At 33.8% G+C, this 22,867-nt stretch overlaps 1 protein-coding gene across 10 annotated transcripts in view; it reads right to left on the bottom strand.

The window, feature by feature from the left end:
• The window catches only part of SCAF8 (SR-related CTD associated factor 8), a 224,582-nt gene that overhangs the window by 167,882 nt on the left and 33,833 nt on the right, over positions 1-22,867 (bottom strand). For 9 of the 10 annotated variants that reach the window (XR_008662477.1, XR_008662479.1, XR_008662476.1 and 6 more), the window contains 8 exons: positions 22,300-22,383; positions 18,224-18,268; positions 9,468-9,629; positions 8,284-8,437; positions 6,676-6,806; positions 3,665-3,841; positions 2,460-2,539; positions 638-755 (listed from right to left, as the gene is read on the bottom strand). Coding sequence is in view for 6 of the 10 variants with exons in the window: in XM_055309759.1 (XP_055165734.1) it covers positions 638-755; positions 2,460-2,539; positions 3,665-3,841; positions 6,676-6,806; positions 8,284-8,437; positions 9,468-9,629; positions 18,224-18,268; positions 22,300-22,383 (951 nt within the window). In the remaining 4 variants the exon portion in view is untranslated. The remainder of the gene's footprint in view (positions 1-637; positions 756-2,459; positions 2,540-3,664; positions 3,842-6,675; positions 6,807-8,283; positions 8,438-9,467; positions 9,630-18,223; positions 18,269-22,299; positions 22,384-22,867) is intronic. The other variant, XM_055309757.1, reaches the window with a different exon arrangement.

The raw sequence follows: 22,867 nt of genomic DNA, 5'->3' as shown, positions 1-22,867 counted from the left end.
TAGGCTTCATAATGGATTAACCCTGCCTTTGCAACTTGACATGTTTTATCAATTCTGAGGTCTGATTCTTCACATATCATCTCTGTAATTTATGATATTTTTTTTAACTCTATGAGATATTGTACTTTTGAAGTGATTAAAAATTCTTAGCTACACATAAAATAACAGTATGTCTTAAGACTAATGATATATTAGCTTTACGGTTTTGCAATGGATATTTAATTCCACTAAGACACAGTAGAAGTCAATTATATCTCATAGCATTAAATGTAATCATGACTCGTAAACTTCCTGCCACACAGTAATAGCCTAATTAAAGGCAATCTATTTTGCCCTCATCACCATCAACAAAAGCAAAATCATCATGATCTTGCTTGACAGGGAATTGAGTGGAGAGAAAAGCACATGAAGTTTTAAGTTGTAATACTGAAACACAATCTCTGTCTTCCACTGCTGGTGTATGTGTTCTGGGTTCTATAGACCTAGAACACATTCTGATAACAGAAAAGACTATAAACATTCTGAAAAGGCTGATCTTCCTAGTAATAAAATTGAAGAAAAATCACTGTTTGAGAAACACCATTTTATAGAATGCAGATAGCAGTAATTCTAAAGACCACAAGATGGAGTTATAAACCTTTTGAGGCTGTTGTTGTTCTAGGAGTTGCTGTCTGAGATGTTCAAGGTTTTGCTGTTGTAGTTGTTCTGCTATCTGATGAAAAATGGAATTGTTCACAGATTCTGAAACATGAGAACTAGAAGGAAAAACAAGTAGAAATATGTTTTAAAACCCAGTGAAGGTAATATAAAAATAACTGATTTTTCAACCCCCCATGCCAATTAAATGAAACATACTCTACTACAATGTTTACTTTTTAAATATTAACAGAAAATGGAATACCTCAGAACATTAATATGTTAAAATAGAAAGATACTCTTCAACAGTCTTTCAATAGATGGATAACATGTTAAAGATACTCTGATGGAAGATCTGTTATTATGGTCTCACACTATTAAATACATATAAATTAGTATCTTTTACATTAGCACACTTTACGAAAATCTCAATTAAATATATAAAAACAGTTTAAAGTATTTAAACATTGTCACTTTAACTCCTTCTCTATACAATAGTGGGAGAAATGGTCTATCAATCAATACATGTGAAATCTACAATTGTAATTGACCATAAACTTTATAAAACTAATCTGCTTTCTTTAGAAAAGCATTCACATTATTAGGTATGTTAACAGAAACAGTACTTAGATAAGAGGAAATAATAATTTAACTAAACTCTGGGAAATTCACACCTGGAATACACCTGGAATTCTGGGTGCCACAAGGTAAGACATGAACAAAAAAGAGGGCATCCCAAAAGGGGCAATCAGGATGGTGAGAAGTCTTGAAACAGTTGAAAAAAAGTGTACTTCATCTGGAGCAAATAAACCTAAGGGGAAGAATGATACCTAACTTCAAATATTGAAAGGCTATGTCTCAAAAGATAATGGATCAAATTTGTTTCCTTGCTTCAGAATGCAAAATGGATAAATGTGTATCAAGTAAATCAAACAGGATTCAGTAATAAAAGATTATTTAACTTCTCATCATAGAAGGCATTATAACATTATAAAAATACCCAATCAGAACCATTAAAAGAAGATTCTTAAATTGTTCAGGACACTGATCTACATGATCTCAAATGTTTCTCTTCTAATTTTATAATTTGTAATCTAAAATACAAGTTTTAATTTTTCAAGTAAAATCTTTTTTTTAAGTAAAATCTCTTTACCAAAAGGATATATATGTATTTTTATGTATTACATAAATATATTTTAAAAGATATTATCCCAGTACATAAAATTAATAACCTCTGCTTGAAATAGCATTCCCAGAGGCATCATCATCATCCTTCCTCCATCCTCCCACCTTCCACACCCCCACTCTCCAACATCCTCTTCCCCACTTGCCCTTTCTCAAACCCACAAGAAAAGAAAATCACTAAATAAAAATATGTAATACATATCTTTAAAAATAAAATCCCCTATAATCCCAATCCTGAGAGTCAGATACACTCCCAGAATTTGATAAAATTCCTAGAACTGGTCATTGACACTAGAAGCAAGCTTCTTTCCCATTATTTCAAATATTCTTACAATTAAATAACTTAAAGCCTAATACAGATATAGAAAATATCACAACTGTATCTACAATTCTTCTATAAAGGATTTTGATATATCCCAAATTAACTGCAAAGATCTGAGAAATTAGTCAAAATAAATACGGAGGCAACAAGACAGCAAATCTACCATCTTTCTGTAATGTGAGAGCTCAAGAGCCTGAAATTATATTCCAATTTATTCAAAGTATACTTGGTAGTTCACAGAAAACAATGTCCCATCCAATGTTTATAATAATAATGGGAAAAACGTATGGTTATAAAGAAAAACAACAATTCTTACAGTTGAGAAGCTGAAATTTCCTTTTTAGGTTCTTCGCTATGCTCAGAATCTTCCCCAAAATCAAACCTATCCATCAACTTCTAAGTGAGAAAGGGGGGGGAAAAAAAAAAGGAGAAAAAGATTAAAAGTGCTTTACACAAAAATAAGGTATAAGTGCTATTCTGAATGTCAGTGACATCCCATTAATTTACCTCTATCACATAATACATAAATGTTTTATATAATTTTGTTGTGCTATAATAAAGCATTTAATTTGAATGAATCTTTATTTTTAAAGTACTTTGACATACACTGTCTTATATAACAAATCACAACACAGGATAAATATTAATGCTCGTAGAAGAGAAGATTGGGATTAAAATAATTAAGTGCCTTGCCAATAGTAATAAAGCTTGATTAAAAACACCTAGGACTATAATCAACGGATCTATTCCTAGTACATTTCTCTTCTTAGGATGCTCTACTGTCTTCTAAATGATCAATTTGAAGTTTTTTCTTATGCGGTTTAGCTTTTTAAGTAGGCTCCATGCCCAGCATGGAGCCCAATGTGGGGCTTGAACTCATGACCCTGAGTTCAAGACCTAAGCTGAGATGAAGAGTTCGATGCTTAACTGAGTCACCTAAGTGCCCCCTATGTGGTGTAGCTATTAAATTTTCAGACTAAATTAGGCTGACAGCTAAAAAAGTCTTAATAACATAATAAATCAGTATTTTCCTAAAAAAAAAGTAGCAGAAACAAAAATATGGGTAATACTTCCAAGTATTTTAATTGTCTTATAATTAACAAGAATATTGAGGCTATTATACAATAAATTATACATGAAAAAAATTTCAACTTTAAAACCACTATCCTTTATAGATAGGCCTCAATTTATCATATTACAGTGAGAGAAGTTTTCCTGTGAATTTTCACATTTTCAACAATTATAATTTTAGATTTAAATTTTAGAATATAGAACATCAAAATTAGTATATTTGTAACATCCATAAAAGAAATTAGAAAATTCAGAAAATTATCATTTGCCTCAATGTTACCATATCCATCAGAAATCTGTAAACCTTTTGTAAAATTCATAATGAATTATACAGTACAGCGTATACTAGAATATACTATAATAAAATGCTATTTACAGAATTAGAATCCACATGATAGCATACAGAGTTTAATACTTCATACAGAACTGATCTGATTACTTAATGTCTACCTTGTTGAAAGCCACTCCCTGTTCTAAGGGGTTCAGGGTGTTGGCCGCTGCAGCTGCAGCGGTAAGCTGTGCTGTGAGAGCCTGCAACTGCACAACAAGACCAGCATCCAGGGCCTGCAGAATAGAAGGCTGAGGCTTTTGCTGTTGTAGTTGTAAAGTCTGTATCAACTGCTGAAGCTAGAGGAGAAAAAAGGGAAATTATTACAAACAGATGCAGAATTTATCTGTAAGAATGCCCATCTTTTCAATAACATTCACTGTTGTACAGTCTTTGGAGATCAAGAAAAAATAAGATACTAACTCAAAACAAGTTAATTTTTTAATAAAATATTTTTCGTGTGTCCCATATACAATAATCCTTAATAAGTTTGTCTTGCTTCTAGAAAGTCAGAGAACTTAAGCCAAATAAAGTGGTCATACCATGACAGATAAAGAACTCATCACATATAGCTCTTTTATTTAGAGTCCGGGTGTGAGCGGGGGGTGGGGTGAGGGAGAGCACCCTCTCAGAGCCCCAAAAAGACTGCATGCTGAGCATGGAACACAAAGCAGGGAACCTGAAGCAGAGCTCCCAAAGCAGGGCTCCACATGGGGTTTGATCCCACGACCCTGGGCCAAAATCTAGAGTTGGAGGCTCAACTGACTGAGCCACTCAGGTGCCCCTTCACTAAGCTTTTCATTCCTTCCTCAATTAACTCCTTAATCTCTGTAAAAGAACAAGCACTGACAACTGCTTTTGCTATCTTTCAGATTGACCATTGGACAACACAATTCCTGAAAGCAGAAAAACAAGTAAGAAATTGGGTCTCTCGGAGCAGTCTGAAACTAAGGAAATTAAAGGTGAATAGTGCCAACAGGAGTTGAAATAAATCCCTGTTCCCTCTATTCGTCTATCCTCAAAAAAGCAGAAACAACAAACACTAAGATCCTGAAGATATTTCATAGTTAAGTTAAACCCTATGTACATCTTAGAAATAATTAATACTTTCCTAAATCAAGACCCAAACCGGAGTATAAATCTGAAAATTATCAATTTAGAATAGAAACAAGACATGTGAACTGTTTTAAATAAAGATCAATTTATAGTGAGAGAAGGTACAAAAGCCATCCAAGATGAAAGTAAGTAATTTCATGCCTATCTAAAATAGCTACATTAAGAAACAAACTAGAGTCATTTGGCAACCAAATAAACAATGGCTACAAACTACTAATGTGATAGCAAAGAAAGTAATGCCAAAATATGTAACAGCTTAGTTACTACACTGAGGAGGTTCCAGAACAGATAGGGAGAGAGGGAGTGGGAGGAGGGAAAGGAGAAAAAAAAGGAGGGAGAAGAAGAGGGGGAGGAAAAAAGGGGGTAAAGAGTTAATACTGTATTTTCTTCTCTACACACTTTAACTGCTGCTTTTGACATCTCCATTTTTCCAGACAGCACTGTTACTGTTTCAGTCAGGTTCAAACCACTGCAGCATCCTACTTTTCCTTCTACTCTGACTTAACATTCTATCAATTACTACGTGTTCTTAACTCTCTTCTACTATCTGTTCTGGAAAAATCACTTTTCCTGCCAAAAGTATCTATTTTAATGAGTTTATTTTAAATGAGACCATGTGCTTTATGAATTATTTTTAAAATATTATCACAAAATGAAATAATTTGATAATTTTATCTAGTATCCAATTCAGTTTCCCAACTGCCCCCAAAATGGAGAAACTGGATCAAATCTAGAACTATAACTGAATTGGTTTTTCCATGTTTAAGACTCTAAAATGGTCCCTTTTATTTTTGAGATGGTCATTCTATTTAGAGAGTCTGCAACCCTACTATTTATCACATATTACTTCCCTTCTTTTATCATTGTTATCAAAACAAAGATACTTCCTATCTCTAGGTGTCCCTCCTCTCCCATCCACTGAAGTACTGTTCATATCAGTCACTTCAACATAAAAATCTCTGGCAATTCCCCACTGCTTAGCATATGAACCCTTTGTTTTTCATCCTACCATTTCTGTCTTCTGAAACCCAAGTCCACTTAGGTCTACCATGTTAACTTTGTCATCATGAACTTACACGCACAGGCCAATCTGATCCCCCAGACATCTCAACTCTAAAAAAATCTTTGTATACCCAACACTGTTACAACTCTGTACACTATTCACTCATTCTACAAAATGTACCAAACATCTGCTACAACCTAACACTGGAGACACAGAAGTGAACAAAATAGACGAAAAAAATTCTATCCTTGTAGAGCACACGTTCTGGTGCGAAGAGACAGAGAAAAAAATTATATAATGTAATAGAAAGAAAGGTGATATAGGGAGTAGAGGGGATGAAAGAATGTACAGTTTTAAATAGTGTTTTGAAGGCCTCACTGAAGTGATATTTAAACAAAAACTTAATCATGAAACCTCATGATTATTTGGAAGAAGAGTCTGGGTGGCTTTATTGCACAGATCACAATTAATTTGGTTTTTAAAGGACAGGTAAAAAAAAAGGAAATGCGAAGAATGGCCTATCTTCAAACTCTTCCACAACTAGTTCCACTTCAAGTCTCATTTCAAATACCACTTCCTCAAAAATACCTTCTCTTGGCTACCCTAATTCTGACCCCTCCTCCCAAATCCAATCATTCTAAAAATTTACCCTGTTTTAAGTCATGTATCACTACCTAAATAAAGTTTTAGACTTTTTTAGTATTTGTCTCAACACAGAAAGACATCTTTCCTAAGAGAGAATTACCTGTCTTGTTACTGGAATAACAATAGCATCTAATAATGTTTGGCACAAACTATGTGCTAAGTCAGTATTTTGGGATAAAATGAAGTTTTTACAAAACAGTGCATAAAATGATGCCTTACTAAATTAAAAGCAAGTTACAGAATACTACTTATAGTGTGATCTCATTTTTACAGAAATAACACATACTCTTTAGGTGGTACATTATGAAATAAAACATAAAGAAAATAATGAGTTCTAAATCATTATTATTTAACAAAATAAATGCTCACCTGTTGGCCTTGAGGACTTTGTAGGATTTGAGCTACTGCTGCAAGTGTATCTGTGTTTGTTATCTGAGATACCCATGGATCCGGTAAACCCTGGACTACATTGGCTGGAGTAACAGGTGTAACAGGAGTTCCTTTTAAAAAAGACATCACACCCACCCAAACAAATATTTAAGTAAAATAAGACTTGGAAAGATAGAATTGCTTTGTCACTTTTTAAAAATATATACAAACTTAAATAAATGTTTATATTTTATTAATTACAGAATTAGGTAAGTTGAAAAAAAATAACAGAAGGATCTGCCTATACTTGTTCTCATTAACTAAGCTGCTATTTTAAAGGCACCTACAATGCTTAGAAGTCACTAAAAATCTTACTACAGGGGCGCCTGGGTAGCTAAGTCTATTAAGTGTCTGCCATCATCTCAGGTCATGATCTCAGAGTACTAGGATCAAGCCCCAAATCAGGCTCCCTGCTTAGCAGGAACCCCGCTTCTCCATCTCCCTCTGCTGCTGACCCTGCTTTCAGTACTAGAATTAGTACTAGTATTAGAGAGTACTTTCTCTCTAATAAAGTCTTAAAAAAAAACTTACTAAAGAAGAAAATTCAATGATATGAAGAAATATTCAAAATATAATCAAAAAATTACAGGAGTAGGTATAATATAAAACTATTTTTGTTTTGGGGAATCCCTGGGTGGCTCAGCAGTTTAGCGCCACCTTCAGCCCAGGGCTTGATCCTGGAGTCTCAGGATCGAGTCCTACGTCGGGCTCCCTGCATGGAGCCTGCTTCTCCCTCTGCCTATGACTCTGCCTCTTTCTCTCTCTGTCTCTCTCATGAATAAATAAAATCTTTAAAAAGAGAAAATCTTAAAAAAAAACAAAAAACTATTTTTGTTTAAGAGGGATATATATGTGTATTGACACAGATGCACACAACAAAAACTAAATATATATCAGATGTTGATTCATGAACTATGATAGTATGTTAAAATGTCATTTAAATATACTTTAAAAAACAAGATTTTGAAATTATTACTGAAGCATTCTTGGTTCCATTAAATAATTTTTTCAGGGTTCCTTATAAATATTGTTCCCCTACCATACTACGAGTTGCTTTACATGCAGGACGCCTGGGTGGCTCAGCAGTTGAGCGCCTGCCTTTGGCCCAGGGCGTGATCTGGAGTCCTAGGATCGAGTCCCACATCGGGCTCCCTGCATGGTGCCTGCTTCTCCCTCTGCCTCTCCCTCTCTCTCTGTGTCTCTCATGAATAAATAAATAAAATCTTTAAAAAAAAAAAAAAAAGATTGTTTTACATGCAAGTTTATAGACAGCCTAAACCAGGAAAAAAACCTATGTGACATATCAGTTTCCCTAAGTTCATTATATTTAGGTTTCTAGGGATTTAAAACTTCAGCTTTTCAATTTTTAGGAAAGCATTCCACACAAATATAAATTGAATTTATTGTTCCTTCAAATTACATTTCCTTTCAATTACCTAATGCTCGATAATTCTCCCGCACTGTCAAACTATTACTTTATATATGAATAATCACCTGAAAGACTTAAGTAGAATATTTAAAAAACAAATCTCTATCAAAGTAACATACCTGGGGTGTTGCTCATAGCTGCAGTAGTACTGGCCAAAACAGGTGTAACAACTGGGGGAGGTATCCCTGCTGCCATATCCAAAAGAGGCTGAATAATCTCACTCTTAAACACATTATTCTTCTGCCATAGATTTAATACTCTCACTATTTTACTCTAGAGGAAAAAAGAAAAATGACATTTTGATTTTTTTGCTTTCAAAATTTAGCATTTATTTCACAGAGACTATTCAAATAGTGAATGGGAACGATGGATTAAAATATTTCTACAGTACTTTCCACCCCTGAAATCATGTTTCTGGAATTCTGATTTGAAAAAAAATGTTCGTTTTGATACATGTACAAGGTAAATGAAAGCTACAGTTAGCAGAAAATAGGAATAGCAACTAGGTTTCAGCTTCTATGTGAGAGCCTAATGAGATCGATGGTTATGGTTGCCTGGAGACTGTATTAAGGCTGCTGAGGTGATCAGGATTCATCTTAGCACCAAAGCTGTATTTACAGGTGATTTTAACTTTATGTTTTAAGCAAATAACAAACTTCAAGACAAGTCCTTACCTTAAGTAACTTTTAAAACATTTAATATTGCAATCAACCCTATCAGAAGAGTAAACTAAATCTCCAAATGACATCCAAAATATGTAAACTTCTAATACCTTTGAGCACACATAAAGAATCCTTTTTTATTCTCTCTCAGGATCCAAAGCCTTCTTTTTATGTAGTACAGAATATTTATTCATTCAGATCTAGCAGACTTAGTAGTGTGGTTTCCAGCACTAATAAAACTCTACCACAACAAAAGAATTTTAAAAATCTGGTTATTTTTTATTAACTGTTTAGCAAATCCATTTTCATAGACACTAAATAGGTAAATATCAGTTCAGGTCAAATAATCAAAACAGCAAATTAGTTGTGTGTGAGAATAAATAAGCTTTTAGTGTTATTCCAAAACTTACTATAGCACCAATTGCTTCAATAAATTAAAAAGTAGCCAAGTCAACTACATCTCTCCACTTCTGTTTAAGAGGATTCTAATAATCTCGGAATGTGGACAGTCTAATAACTAAATATCCAAATTCGGAATTACAAGGAGTAAAGGGTAACATAAAATCATAATTAAGATAATCTTGTCTCATTAAGACCAAAGGGTAACATTATCGACTTAAAAAAAAAAAAAAGCAGCATACCTTGTCATCCCCAGGGCAACGATATAAATTCTGGAAAGTGCTAATGATGTTATTACTAAATCTGGGTGCAAACACATCCTTTTCTTGACCAAACTGATGTCGAGATTGTCGTACAATGGAGTCAATAACATAAAGTCCAGGTACCTTGTATTCTGGTTTACACTAACGGAAAAAGGAATAGGAAGGGAAGGAAAGAAAAGATCGATTTCATTATAAATCCTATACAAATACAAAAACAATGCTTATGTAGACATAATAAATATTCAGACATTGACTATTCTACATAGTCTGTCTCTGGAATGGCATTTTAATCTACTTTGGCTACTCCATTCACCCAGTTCAACTGCCAGTCACCTAAGTTCCAAAATAGTATTGCATTACTGGCTTGAATGACAAAAACCAAAAGGATAAATAAGCTACTGTTATAACAAAAAAAAATTTAATGATTTTGAAAAGCCATATGGAAGGAAGTAGCAAATTCAGGAACGAGCTCTAGAAAAAAGCATTACCAACATGCATTAGACTTCATCTGAAATTCATAACAAAAGTGTTTCTGTACTAATGAAGGAACACTGGAACATTGTAAATCCACCACGCCCAAAGTTTCAAAGTTTTCTCAAATACCACACCTATAAGAAAGATAAGACATTACTATTCCAGGAGTCTGTCCTATGAAAACATTTTTTACCTACTTCACTGACAAATGTTTCTCAGCCTTCTCATCCACCACCCAAATTGAGGGCAATATGTCTACTTCCTTGCCACTAGCTTTTCTAGCCTATCTGGTTAGGTGAGCATGATGAAGAATCCTTTTAATATCAAGGTTACTGTTCCTGCTTTGTCACCATATACAGAAGGATAAGAAAACCTGCTTCCCAAGCTTATGTTAATTCACACGGAATTATGGCTACAAAAAGCAGATTTAATTTCTGGGTATAATTAGGTAAATATCTCACCCAAAGTAATTTCCTGGAAGTCACATATGGCACTAAAGCACAATTATATTTTTGAAAAATCCTTGGAAACCCCAGTACCAGTGAGAAAAGGATCCTTAATCCAACCCTAACATACACATACATGTTTCTAATGGCATTCTCAGCAGAGACAATGAGTGATTTCATTATGCAAAAAGTTAAGATGATGCTTCAACGATGATGCTTCATCTGTTCCTTCAAATACTTTTTAAGAACCTTATCCTTAGAGTCATATTTAGTTAAGAAAATGAAGAAACCTTTAGCATCAATTCACAAGTGTTTACTGCAACATTCTGTTAAGGACTTGAAATATTTCATAGGAAGGCAATGATGTTGGTATTTGGATACTGAAGTTTTAAGTTTAGCCTACTTAAAGGTTAAAAATATCTGCTCTGTTGAAAATTATGGTTTTTGAAAGCCTGAAATACTTTCCCTCCTGTTGCCAAATCATCTCACATACTCATCCTTCAGTTCTTATATCTGCCCAAGGCTATATCCCTTTGACTACCATATATCCAAAGAAATACCAACCTAGTTGACCAAATAATGTATCTCAATAAAGAAAACTTAAAATTTAATGAAAAGCAGGACATACATTTTGCTAAAATGTATCTATTCCCTAATGCCACATAGATAAGTGATGAATAATTATTTAACTTGATTCATTGACATCTTAATTTCACTAGAGACAAAATAATCTCACATACCTTATTTCATATAAATGATTATCTTGAGAGTAAGATTCAATAGAATTTATAAGTTGCTTTTAAGAGCTTTAGAAATTAATACTGAGGGGTGCCTGGATGGCACAGTCATTAAGTGTCTCTTGATTTCAGCTCAGATTGTGATCTCTGGGTCCTGACATCAAACCCTGAGTTGGGCTCTGCACCCAGTGAGGATTCTGCTTGAGAGTCTCTCTCTCCTTCCCTCTGCGCCTCCTCCCACCCATGCTCCTTCTTTCTCTAATAAATAGATCTTTTTTAAAAATTAATACTGAATCTAAGTAATGACTGTACCTTTTAAAAAATACATCTTTTTAATGACTTATAACAAAAACTCAGATTACAAAGTCACAACACAGAAGAATAGTGAGTGCACAATAAATGGACCTTTAGGGGCCTATTGTGAAGATTCCAAAGCTTCAAAAATATATTAGCAGTTTAGTGGTAAGCAATAAGCCTTAAGGAAAAAACATTTCTTCATCTACAGTATCTTTAGATATACTATGTATTAAGATGTTGTAGAACAGATTTTCCCCCACTTGTAGATTAGGTATTTCTGCCACATAAAATGGCAATAATTAATTAATTAATTAATTCTTAAGCATGGCTTAATGTTTTAAAATAACTCAATAACTGGTAAACTTAGCTAAGCCACCAACTGAAATATTTTTACAATTTCCTCTTTGAGTTCTACCAGTAATGAAAACACAAGAATTCCTAAGACTTTTCACTGGTATGAGGAATTTTTACTCTTTAAATAATAATAAAGTTATGTCATAAAAGCTTTCAGTTATATCTTCTTCAAACTATACAGTCTAGTAATTTCTAATTTCTACTGCTGCAGAAACAGCCCTTTTGGGGACAGAAAGGCAGTAAAACATAGGGAAAATGCACCTTTAAATACATTATGTGATTTTCATTCTAATGTTATCCAAGATATTATGTGAATACCATTAAGAAGCCAGTTTTTTGGCAAAAAAAAAAAAAAAAAGAAAAGAAAACTCTCTAGGTGACTTAGACCACATACTTTGCAATATATAAACACACTTTATATAATGATTCTATAATCAGAATTTATGCTGCCACTTTCAAGCTCTAAAAGTCAACGTTAGGGGCACCTGGGTAGCTTGGTTTGTTGGGCATCCAACTCTTGATTTCAGCTCAGGTCATGATCTCAGGGTTGTGAGATCCAGCCCCACAGGGATCGGTGCTGGGCATGGAGCTGCATAAGATTCCCTCTCCCTCTCCTTCTGACCCTCTCCTTGCTTCCCATGCATGTGTACCCTACCCCCACTCAAAAAATAAGTTACCATTGAGGAAAGCAAAGCTAGAATAGTAAACACAGAAGCATGTGGCTATATTTGCAAAGCACTGAATGATGCTAACAATAGCATATAAGTAAGGGTTGTTCCCAAGACACTGATACTACATGAGTTCTCAAAGTGAATACTGGAGAAAAATCTTGTTTCTGGGACAGGATAGAGATAGCCAGTAGCATTCTGTTTGTAACAATGTATGCCCTTAGGAGAAACTATTTATCCAGAGCCTAATCTGCTGCATTTAACCAGAGCCTCACTGACCTGGGGTAAGGACAATACCCAATTCCAGCCTACTATAGCCATCCTGTCCTGACTTAATAAGGATTAAGAAAAACTGAGAAGCATGTGTTAAGTCCATGGTCCAGAAGTAACAGGCTCTATTTAAAACAACAACAACAAAAACCTACAAACTAACATCACACTTACTGACAAACTGAAAAGTTTTCCCAATAAGACCAAGTATGGATGACACAAGGAATGGTTGCCCCCTCTCACCACTGCTTTTCAGCATCATCCTATAAGTTCTAATTAATGCAACAAGACAAGAAAAGGAAATAAAAGGGATACAGACTGGAAAGGAAGGTTCAACAAGAACTAAAGATATATTAATACTCTTGAATAAGCCTATGAGATCTCCACTGCTAACTCTGAACCAATCTACGTTATCTAAGGAAATAATATTTAACTATAGAACTTAAATTACAGATACAATAGTAGCGAGAATAAGTGGTTATTTTCTTTTAGATGGCAAACACATTACTTTTGTGTCATTTTTGAGACTTCTGATAATTCAAGTTTTTCCCAAAAGTGTGGAATCTCAGAAATTTCACAATAGCAATTTGATTTCCATGACACCTAAGCTGGAAGGAATAACAGGGATCACTAATTCCTTTCCTCTTTACACTTAGAGGGCTGCAGTCACCCAAGCAAAGAAGCCAGAGACAGACAAGGGTTTTGTTCTTCATGGACATAAAGTATCACTGCAAAACTATAGAAGGGAGATGACAAGAAGAAAGAAAAGTATTATCCAAGTTCCTGATGAAACAAACCTAAACAAATCCAAGTTTAATATACATCTTAGTAAAATATTTCAGATTAACCTAGATGTGATAATACTGAATCTGAGGAAAAGTGGTAATAGTTTATAACTAATAATTATCTAAAATTTTTTGGTTTGATAAAAGGACATTTTGCTCTTTGACTACAGAAATTCATTCAATTTGATGAGTCCTTAAGAATCTAAAAAACATTTTGACAAACAAGATTTAATGCTGATTAGAATTTAATCCCTTAGGTAAAGGTGATATAAGGGTGTATCTTTTAAAAATAACCTTTAAGACTCATTAGATGTATTTAAGTTTAACAATACTAAGTGTGGGTAAAGATGGGAGCAACACAAACTCACACACTGAATGAGAGTGGGAGTACGAATTGCAACCATTGTGAATTTAATTAATTTGGTATTATCTAGCCAAGTTGGAGAAATGCATAACCCAGCAATTCCACTCCACAGAAATACAGGAAAAGTAAAGACAAGTTAATATGTGGTGTTCTGGAGCTGGAAAACACCCAAAATTACAAGTCAACATCATTAAAACAATACTTCACATTTTTCTTAATCTCTCATTTGACCATATATAATGTGCATGACAAATGGACTTTTTCGTAAATTTGTTAAAACAGTATTTCCTACTATAAACAATACTCCAATTCAATGGTTTTATAAATTAGGCTCCACAGAAACCAAGCATCTAGGCAAGGGCAGCAATGGCTATGGCACAGAAAGCAAAACAGGTGGAGTGGGCTTCTGGTTCCCTACTATGACTACTACTGCAACACTTTTACTTATGTTTTAATCTGTCTCCTCTCTGCCCCATTTTAAGTTCCAGTAAAAACAGGAAAGAGGTATTAAGAAGTTATATTAATCTGGAACCTTATCAAAACTAAAAAAAAAATCTTTGTTCTACCAAAGACCTTGGACCTTGTGTTAAGAGAATGAAAAAACAAGCTACAAACTAAGAAAAAAAATATTTACAAACCATATAACTGATAAAGGACTTACATCTAGAATATTATTCAGAACTCTGAAAACCTGACAGTAGAAAACCATGCAATTAGAAAATGGGTGAAAACACGAAGAGATATTTCACTGAAAACGTCAAATAAGCCTGTGAAAATCAACATCAGCCATTAGCTGAATGCAAATTAAACCACAATGAGATACTGCTATACATCTATCAGAATGGCTAAAACCAAAAATAGTGGTACACCAAATGATGGCAAGAATGTGGAAATTGGATTAGTCATACATTGTTGATAGGAATGTAAAATGGTACAGCCATTCTAGAAAACAGTGGAAGTTTCTTATAAAACAAAACATGCACTAACTTTCCTAGAGAAATGAAAACTTTCATTCACACAAAAATCCACAAATGTTCTAGCAGCTTTATTAATAGCTCCCCCAAAATGGAAAGGATTCAGATGACCTTCAGTGGGTGAATGGTTAGATAAACTGTGGTATATCCATACTATGGAATGTTACTCAAAATTGAAGAAGCTATTAGACACATGCACAATTTAGATGGATCTAAATAAAATTATACTGAGCAAAACAAGCCAATTTCAAAAAGCTACATGTACATAATATTCTTGAAATGACAAAATTACAGATAGAGAACACATTAATGCCCCTCAGGAGTTAGGGGTGAGAGTTAGAGTGGTGGGAGGAGGAGAGTAAAGTGTGGCTCTATAAAAAGGAAAAGGAATACGATGGATCCTTGGGGTGATGGAATTACTTTGGATCTTGACTTCAGTGGTGGTTTTATGAACCAATACATGTGACTAAATTGCACAGAACTAAATATACACATACACAAATGAGTGCATGTAAAACTGGTAAAATCTGAGTAAGCTTGGTGGACTATATGAATATCCTGGTTGTAATATTTATGTTATCAAAACATTACTATTGGGGGAAACTGGGTGAAAAATATGTGGGATCTCTCTTTAATCTATTACAAGTATCATTATAATTATTGATTTAATGATGCACGAATATACAATTATCACAAAATAGTTTAAAAATGTACACACACAACTCAATTTAGCATTACACTAACCCACTGCCAAATTTCTCCTTTAAATAGGGGGCAGGGGTAAACCATTTACATTTCTGCCCAGACATTGACTGGCAATATCATTCCTCTTTGGTGTTCTAAGTCTCATACTCTCTGAGCCAGCCAGTAATCCCTCTAAGGCAGATTTCAAGATACAAAAGTAAGCTGTATGGGCTGTGATGGAAGAGTCCAACAGACTGTATACCTCACTATGACATAACAGAATGGCTGATGAACCAACCTCTTAACTATGAAAGATAGCAAAATTATTCTGGATGCCATTTCAAATATCCTTCAGGCTGCTTGAAAACTAGGCAAAACTCAGAAACTCAGTATAATGACTGAAGAATGTGGAGAGCAAAACTGAAGCTCTATAAAAATGAGTCTGCATACAAAACTTCACTAAACTTGACTGAGAAGCATTTCTCGTAAGAGGAAGATCAAAATACTGTGCCAGAATTTCCTCTGAAGGTTATACATTCTAAATGGAAGATAGCACCCCTGGGACTTTTAACCCTTAGACTGCACAGCTGGGGCATGAAGTTGTTTGCACTATGTTTGGTCTAAGTTTGTCATACTGTTTCTCTACTAAGAATTCTTTTGTGGCTACTGGAGCACTTTTTACAATGGCATTATACTTGAACAGCTCCAAACCATACATACTGTATGAAGCTTTTCCTCTCAACAGGTTTCTTATTGCTATGTGGAACTTTGTACCTTGCAATGTCCTACAATAAAGACATTCTACTCTTTTCTTTACTTCAGCTCCTTCTCCAATACTGACTCGCTTTTCCAGACTGATTCTACAGTTATTTCACAATAGAGATAATTTTTTGAGATAATTTCTATTTTATACTGTGATTACCTAAAACACACAGCATACTGAATTTTACTTTGTGTCTCAGCCTCAATTCATCTCAAAATATGCTTTACTAGTACTGAGAAAGCAAGACTTTAGAAAAAAAGTTGAGGGGATTCCTGGATGGCTCGGCGGTTTAGTGCCACCTTCGGCCCAGGGCGTGATCCTGCAGTCCATGGATCGAGTCCCACATTGGACTCCCAGCGTGGAGCCTGCTTCTCCCTCTGCCTGTGTCTCTGCCTCTCTCTCTCTCTGTCTCTCATGAATGAATAAATAAAATCTTTAAAAAAAAAAAAGTTGAATCATATAAAGGTTAAATGATTTACTCGAGGTTACCTACATGACATAGTCACCTCACTTTGATTTATATACCCTTCTCCTAGGCAACTATTTTTAAGAAACACTGCAACCTTGCTGAATCCTTAATGCCATATACCACTTATTCTCAAACTTACTTGTTCTGGTTACGTCTAGGCACATGAACATGGGCAGAATATCAAATCTAAATTCAATTACAGTAAGGTACAAACATAGTATCATTTCATAAGTTTTAAGCCCTATGTACTCCTGCCAAAAACTGCGGAATGAATAGGGCACTGATCACTAAGAGGGCAAAAAACTATAATCTAGTCACCTTGGACTCTGCTTATAAAAAGTATTACTAGGGTAGCCTGGGTGGCTCAGCAGTTTAGCACTGTCTTCGGCCCAGGGTGTGATCCTGGAGACCCAGGATCCAGTCCCACATCGGGCTCCCTGCATGGAGCCTGCTTCTCCCTCTGTCTGTGTCTCTGCCTCTATCTGTCCCTGTGTCTCTCATGAATAAATAAATAAAATCTTAAAAAAAAAAAGTATTACTAAATGTGTATAAGACAGCTTTTTTCAACTTCATCACCCTTTGCTTACTCTAGAAAATGGAACTTCAGGTCTATAAAATAAGATGTTGAGATGTATAAAATCCTAATGGATGAGACAATATGAATCAGCAGAAGAGAAGTAGCTGGTAGGCAATGTCTTAATCACATCTTATCTAGAGCTGTTCCTAGGTATTCTGCTTGAAATGACAAGCGAGAATTTCTTTAAAGGCTATTAAAAGCAACACATTTATAATTTTATTTAAAATCAATCATACAGGGATCCCTGGGTGGTGCAGTGGTTTGGCGCCTGCCTTTGGCTCAGGGTGCGATCCTGGAGACCCGGGATCGAATCCCATATCGGGCTCCCGGTGCATGGAGCCTGCTTCTCCCTCTGCCAGTGTCTCTGCCTCTCTCTCTCTGTGACTATCATAAATAAATAAGTTAAAAAAAATTTAATTAAAAAAAAAAAAGAAAGTAAAATCAATCATACATACACCATTTTTTTCAAGTGACAGATGCTCACTATGGCAGTACAAGTTAACAAGAACATCTACCTGAATGAGAACTATTATTTTTAGAATTATGGAACTATTGTTTTTAGAATTATCCAAAAAGCACTATCTTTTTATTTATTTATTTTTTTAAGTAGGTTCGACACTGGTGGAGCGCAATGTTCTGGGCTTAAACTTACAACCCTGAGATCAAGACCTAAGCTGAGATCAAGTCGGACCCTTAACTGACTCAGTGACCCAGGTGCCCATATTTCTTAATCAGAAAAGAAAATAAATGGAATTATTTTTGAATAGTCCATCAAAACAATTTAAACTTTAGTTTTTAAAGAACAGAGCACAAGGCATTATTCTATAACTATAGTACATTTAGCGTATATTTTGAAAATATTTATATACTTACTTTCTGAATGAATTTCTCAACGCTCTGTACCACATGTTTATAGAACTAAAAGAAAAAATATGATATGGTTTTAAAACTTGTTCAATACAGATTCGAATTTTTCTGTTAAACATAGGTATAACACTGTTTCAAAGGTCTATCAAAACAATGAATTTGAATCATGAATTTTGAGAAACATGTCACTCACCTTTATAAGCAATTAAACTATGATATTTAACTAGTAAAGGATTCTTGAAGTACATACATGGTCAGTACAACTGACCCTTGAACACAGGTTTGAACTGCATGGGTCCACTTACACATTCTTTTTTTTTTTCAATAAACAGTACAGTGCTATAAATATATTTTCTCTTATGATGTTTAACATTTGACTTAATTGTAAGAATACAGTATATAATACATACAACATACAAAATAAATGTTAATACAACTATTTATCTTATTAGTAGGGTTTCTGGTCAACAGTAGGCTATCAGTAAGCTTTGGGGAGTCCAAAGTTATACATAGATTCTTAACTGCATGGGGGGATGAGCACTTTAAGCCCCAGGATATTCAAGAGCCGACTGTATATCCAAAGTGTATTATGAGATATAAAAGAATGTGATCATAGTCCTTATAAAACCATACTTTCACAAATTGTTATGTTGACAGCAAAGTGTATGTAATAAGCACACTGGCAGATGTGTATTATTACTTTCATGGAAGGAAAAGATTTCCTATAATTTCCTATTATAAAATTAGAGTAGTAGTAGAAATATCAAATAACTAAACAAATAGCATTAATAAATGTATGCAAGGGAGTTTTTTCAACTTCATTATCTCCTTCTGCTTCTCCTGGAAAATGGAACAAGTATATATAATAAGATACAGAGATGTATAAAGTTCTCATGGATCAGCCAAAAATCAGCAGAAGTGAACATACAAATTAAAAATGAGCAATGGACTATTATTAATTATAAGAAAATATATGTAAGTTTTCGAAACATTATGGATAAACCTAAAAAGGAATAAATTATAAATCATAAATTAAAGCAAAAGGTATCTAAAATTTGTGCTTAATAAATTTTAATACCTCGATGGTAACTGCATGATTACCGTATTTGTTTAAAGACGGTAAACAAACAAACAAAAAAAAAAGACGGTAAACAAGGAGAGGAGAGACACAAAAACATTCCTCTGAACTGCATTTATGAAATTCAAAAGTCAAAATAAAGGAAAATGTCATTACTCATAGTCATCAAATCCAAATGTACAAGTTAAAGCTTAGCTAAAATTTTCATACTATAAAGGAACAGTTTACTCAACAGTGTAGGTCACTTTAACAAAAAAGTCAAAACTACTTAAAAGTACTAAACACTTCAACATACAAAATATTAATTACACACTAAGTTATTTTTATTAAATAATTCTCCTAGAAAACATCTTGACAGTGCTTTTGCTTCTAGCTACTTTACATATAATTCTGAGTAAAACTGCTACTAAACTTTAATTCAAAGTTCATCAATTCACATGGGCCTTCTTCCCCAACAGATTATCTGTGAAATTTTGCTGACAGTGTACAATGCCAATAAGCACCCATTAAAATAACCATGTCTCTAAACACTGATTAAAAAAAAAACAAAAACACAATGACTTAGCTCAATATAAAACACAGTATCATTTAAATCTGATTTTAAAAGGCAGCTCAAATCTCAATTTACATATGTACTAAATGGAGTTTAAAATAATACAGTACTGGCAAAGCAATTGGTCTGAGGTCTTCAAAAATATCAATGACATGAAAAACAAAACAAAAAGGCTGGGTAAGGCTGAGTGACAGGACAAAAAAAATGAATATATGGTCTTACTATATTTTGTAATTTCTTACATGTGATCAGTGTACAATACTTTCCTAAGTAACTAACTTAGGAAATGTCTATTCTTTGAAAGAAGATTCAAATTCAAGTATTTAGGGATTAAGTGCTATTATGAATGAAATCTGAAACTAACTCTCAAATGATTCAGCCAATAAATGTGTGTGTGTAGAAATAGACCAAATGTAGCAAAATGTTTATTGGCAAATAAATCTAAGGGAAGACTATGCATTGCTCATTATAATATTTTGGAACATGTTTGAATTTTCAAAATTAAAAAATTTAAAGCAGTAACAATAAATCAAAATAGTACAGTATATAATGTTTAGATGGACTGAAACTTGGGTTCAAATCTAACTGTATTTATTCTGACTACTGCAAATTAACTTAATTTTTCTTAGACCCTTCCTGCATCTGAAAAGTGGGAATAATGTTGATGCTACATTAACATCTTTACAAACTATTTTAATCAAAAAATATTCTGCTCAGAGAGAAGGGGGACAGAAAGAGGGGCAAAATAGATGAAGGGGGTAGACACAGGCTTCCAATTATGAAATGAATATAGATCATGGGGACAAAAGGTGGCATAGGGAATATAATCAATGATATTCTAATAGCAATGTATGGTGACAGAGAATAGCTACCCTTGTGGTGAGCACAGCACATAAGAAAAGATGTTGAATCACTATGTTGTATACCTAAAAGTAGAACATAGTGTTATCAACTATACTTTAATGAAAAAAAATTTTTTTTCTGCTCAAATTATATAAAAGGCATCAATTATTTCCAGACTAAAAACGGTAATACACATATTTGCATACTCTCAGAATCATAATCATAAAAATCAGATCAGAATGTAAAACAGGACAAAGAAAGCACAAGAGTGAGCATTCTATATACAAAGCCTATCAGACACCCTGAAAAATCACTCTTTTTTGAAGATCTCTTGCTTAAATGCTTCCTGGTCACTGTCCTTATCACTTTATCACCTCTTTGATACTATGCATATAAATACAGTGATTTTAATTATAATGCAAAAAATTAACTGCAAGTGTGAAAATTAAGCTTTGACCATCAGAACACTGAAAAAATGAACTATCTGAATTTTCTCCTAATGGTGATTCTCTCTGTAAATAAAAATTTGTTAAATCTAAGAGATAATGCTGTCATTCAAAGACAATTTATTTAAATAATTGGTGCCTCTGGCTATTTACAGTAGGGAAACATATCACCAAACACCCACAAGTTAAACCCTACTTAATTAAATATAAGCACTCATTCATTGTCTATTTTGACAGCCCTACTAAATAAATTAAAGCAGGGAGTCTTGGCTTTGTGGACAAGTGCCTCTTAGAAAGAGGTATTTATGGCTGAACTTAAAGGTCCTTAAAGTCCAACATTTTATGCAAAAGTTTATACATGTGTATATTTCTCTACAGAAAAGTACAAACTTTCTCTGAGATTTTCTGAAGTATCAATGAGTCAACATAGATTGGTTCAAAACCTCTGTATAAGAGCAATGGCTAAAGGCCTGTGGCTTCTTCTCACGGAGTTCAAATGTCCTATATATAATAAGGTTTAATTATTTCTCAAATTGGTTCATTTTCAAATCTATAATAGAATCAATAAGAAAAAAAAACACATTAATTTTTATTTAGAAACCTTTACCAAAATTCTGTAAAGTCAGTGTGACAAATAACAGACACATTCATCTCTAGGTGGAAGAGTACACAGGTGAGAATAGGATAATAGTTTATCATTTTTGTATTTTTAAGTATATGTATTTACATGTCTTAACCCCATAAAGAGGAAGAAAATACAGCTGACCCTTAAACAACCAATCCCCTGCAGAGTCAAAAATTCACATATAACTTTGGATAACCCCCAAAATTAACTACTGCTAACTGGAAGCCTTACTGATAACAGTTAATTAACACATATTTTCTATGTTACATGTATTATATGCTGTATTCTTATAACAAAGTAAGCTGGAGATAATATGCTACTAAGAAAACCATAAGGAAAACATATTCAGAGTATTGCATTGTACTTATCAAAAAAAGTTCACATGTAAGCCGACCTGTGCAGATCAAGTAAGTGGACCTGTGCAGATCAAATCTGTGATGTTCAATGGTCAACGGCATAATGTAATAATTATCCTCCCTCTAAAACAGCAGTATGGTGTTTTCTCCTGAAAACACAAGCGTAAAATGTATTACTCACCTTAATAGCTTTGATGGCTGCCTTAGTAATTTGGGTCATTTTTGCTTTAGAAATGGGTGGTTTGTAGTCATTCAGGGAATACAACTGATAAAAAGAAGAACAAATTTTAAATACAGCAAAACTAATGGTCTCTAAGCAATAACATGAAATCACTAAACATTTCCATTTTTATATTCTCAGTAAAATCAAAGTGTTGCTTTCTTTTAAAAATCCAGTTCAACATCATTAGCCCTTAGGAAAATGCAAATCAAAACCACAATGAGTTACAATGTCACACTTACTTGTTTATAATCAAAAAAGATAATAACAAGTGTAAGTAAGGAAGTGGAGAAACTAGAACCCTTATGCATAGCTAGTGGGAATGTAAAATGGTGCAGCAGCTTTGGAAAATGGCTTGGCAGTTCCTCAAAAGTGAAACACAGTAATATGTAATTTGACCCAGCAATTCCACTCTCAGGCATATACCTAAAAGATTTGAAAATATATATTCACATAAAAACCTGTACACAATGGTCAGTGCAACATTATTCATAAAAAAGTCATTTAAAAAGTGGAAACCGCCCAAATG

Source organism: Nyctereutes procyonoides, unplaced genomic scaffold, assembly GCF_905146905.1.
Source record: "Nyctereutes procyonoides isolate TBG_1078 unplaced genomic scaffold, NYPRO_anot_genome, whole genome shotgun sequence".
NCBI classification, from domain to species: Eukaryota; Metazoa; Chordata; class Mammalia; order Carnivora; family Canidae; genus Nyctereutes; species Nyctereutes procyonoides.
Note: the sequence above shows the minus strand (reverse complement) of the source record. Positions and strands in the feature narration are given on the sequence as shown.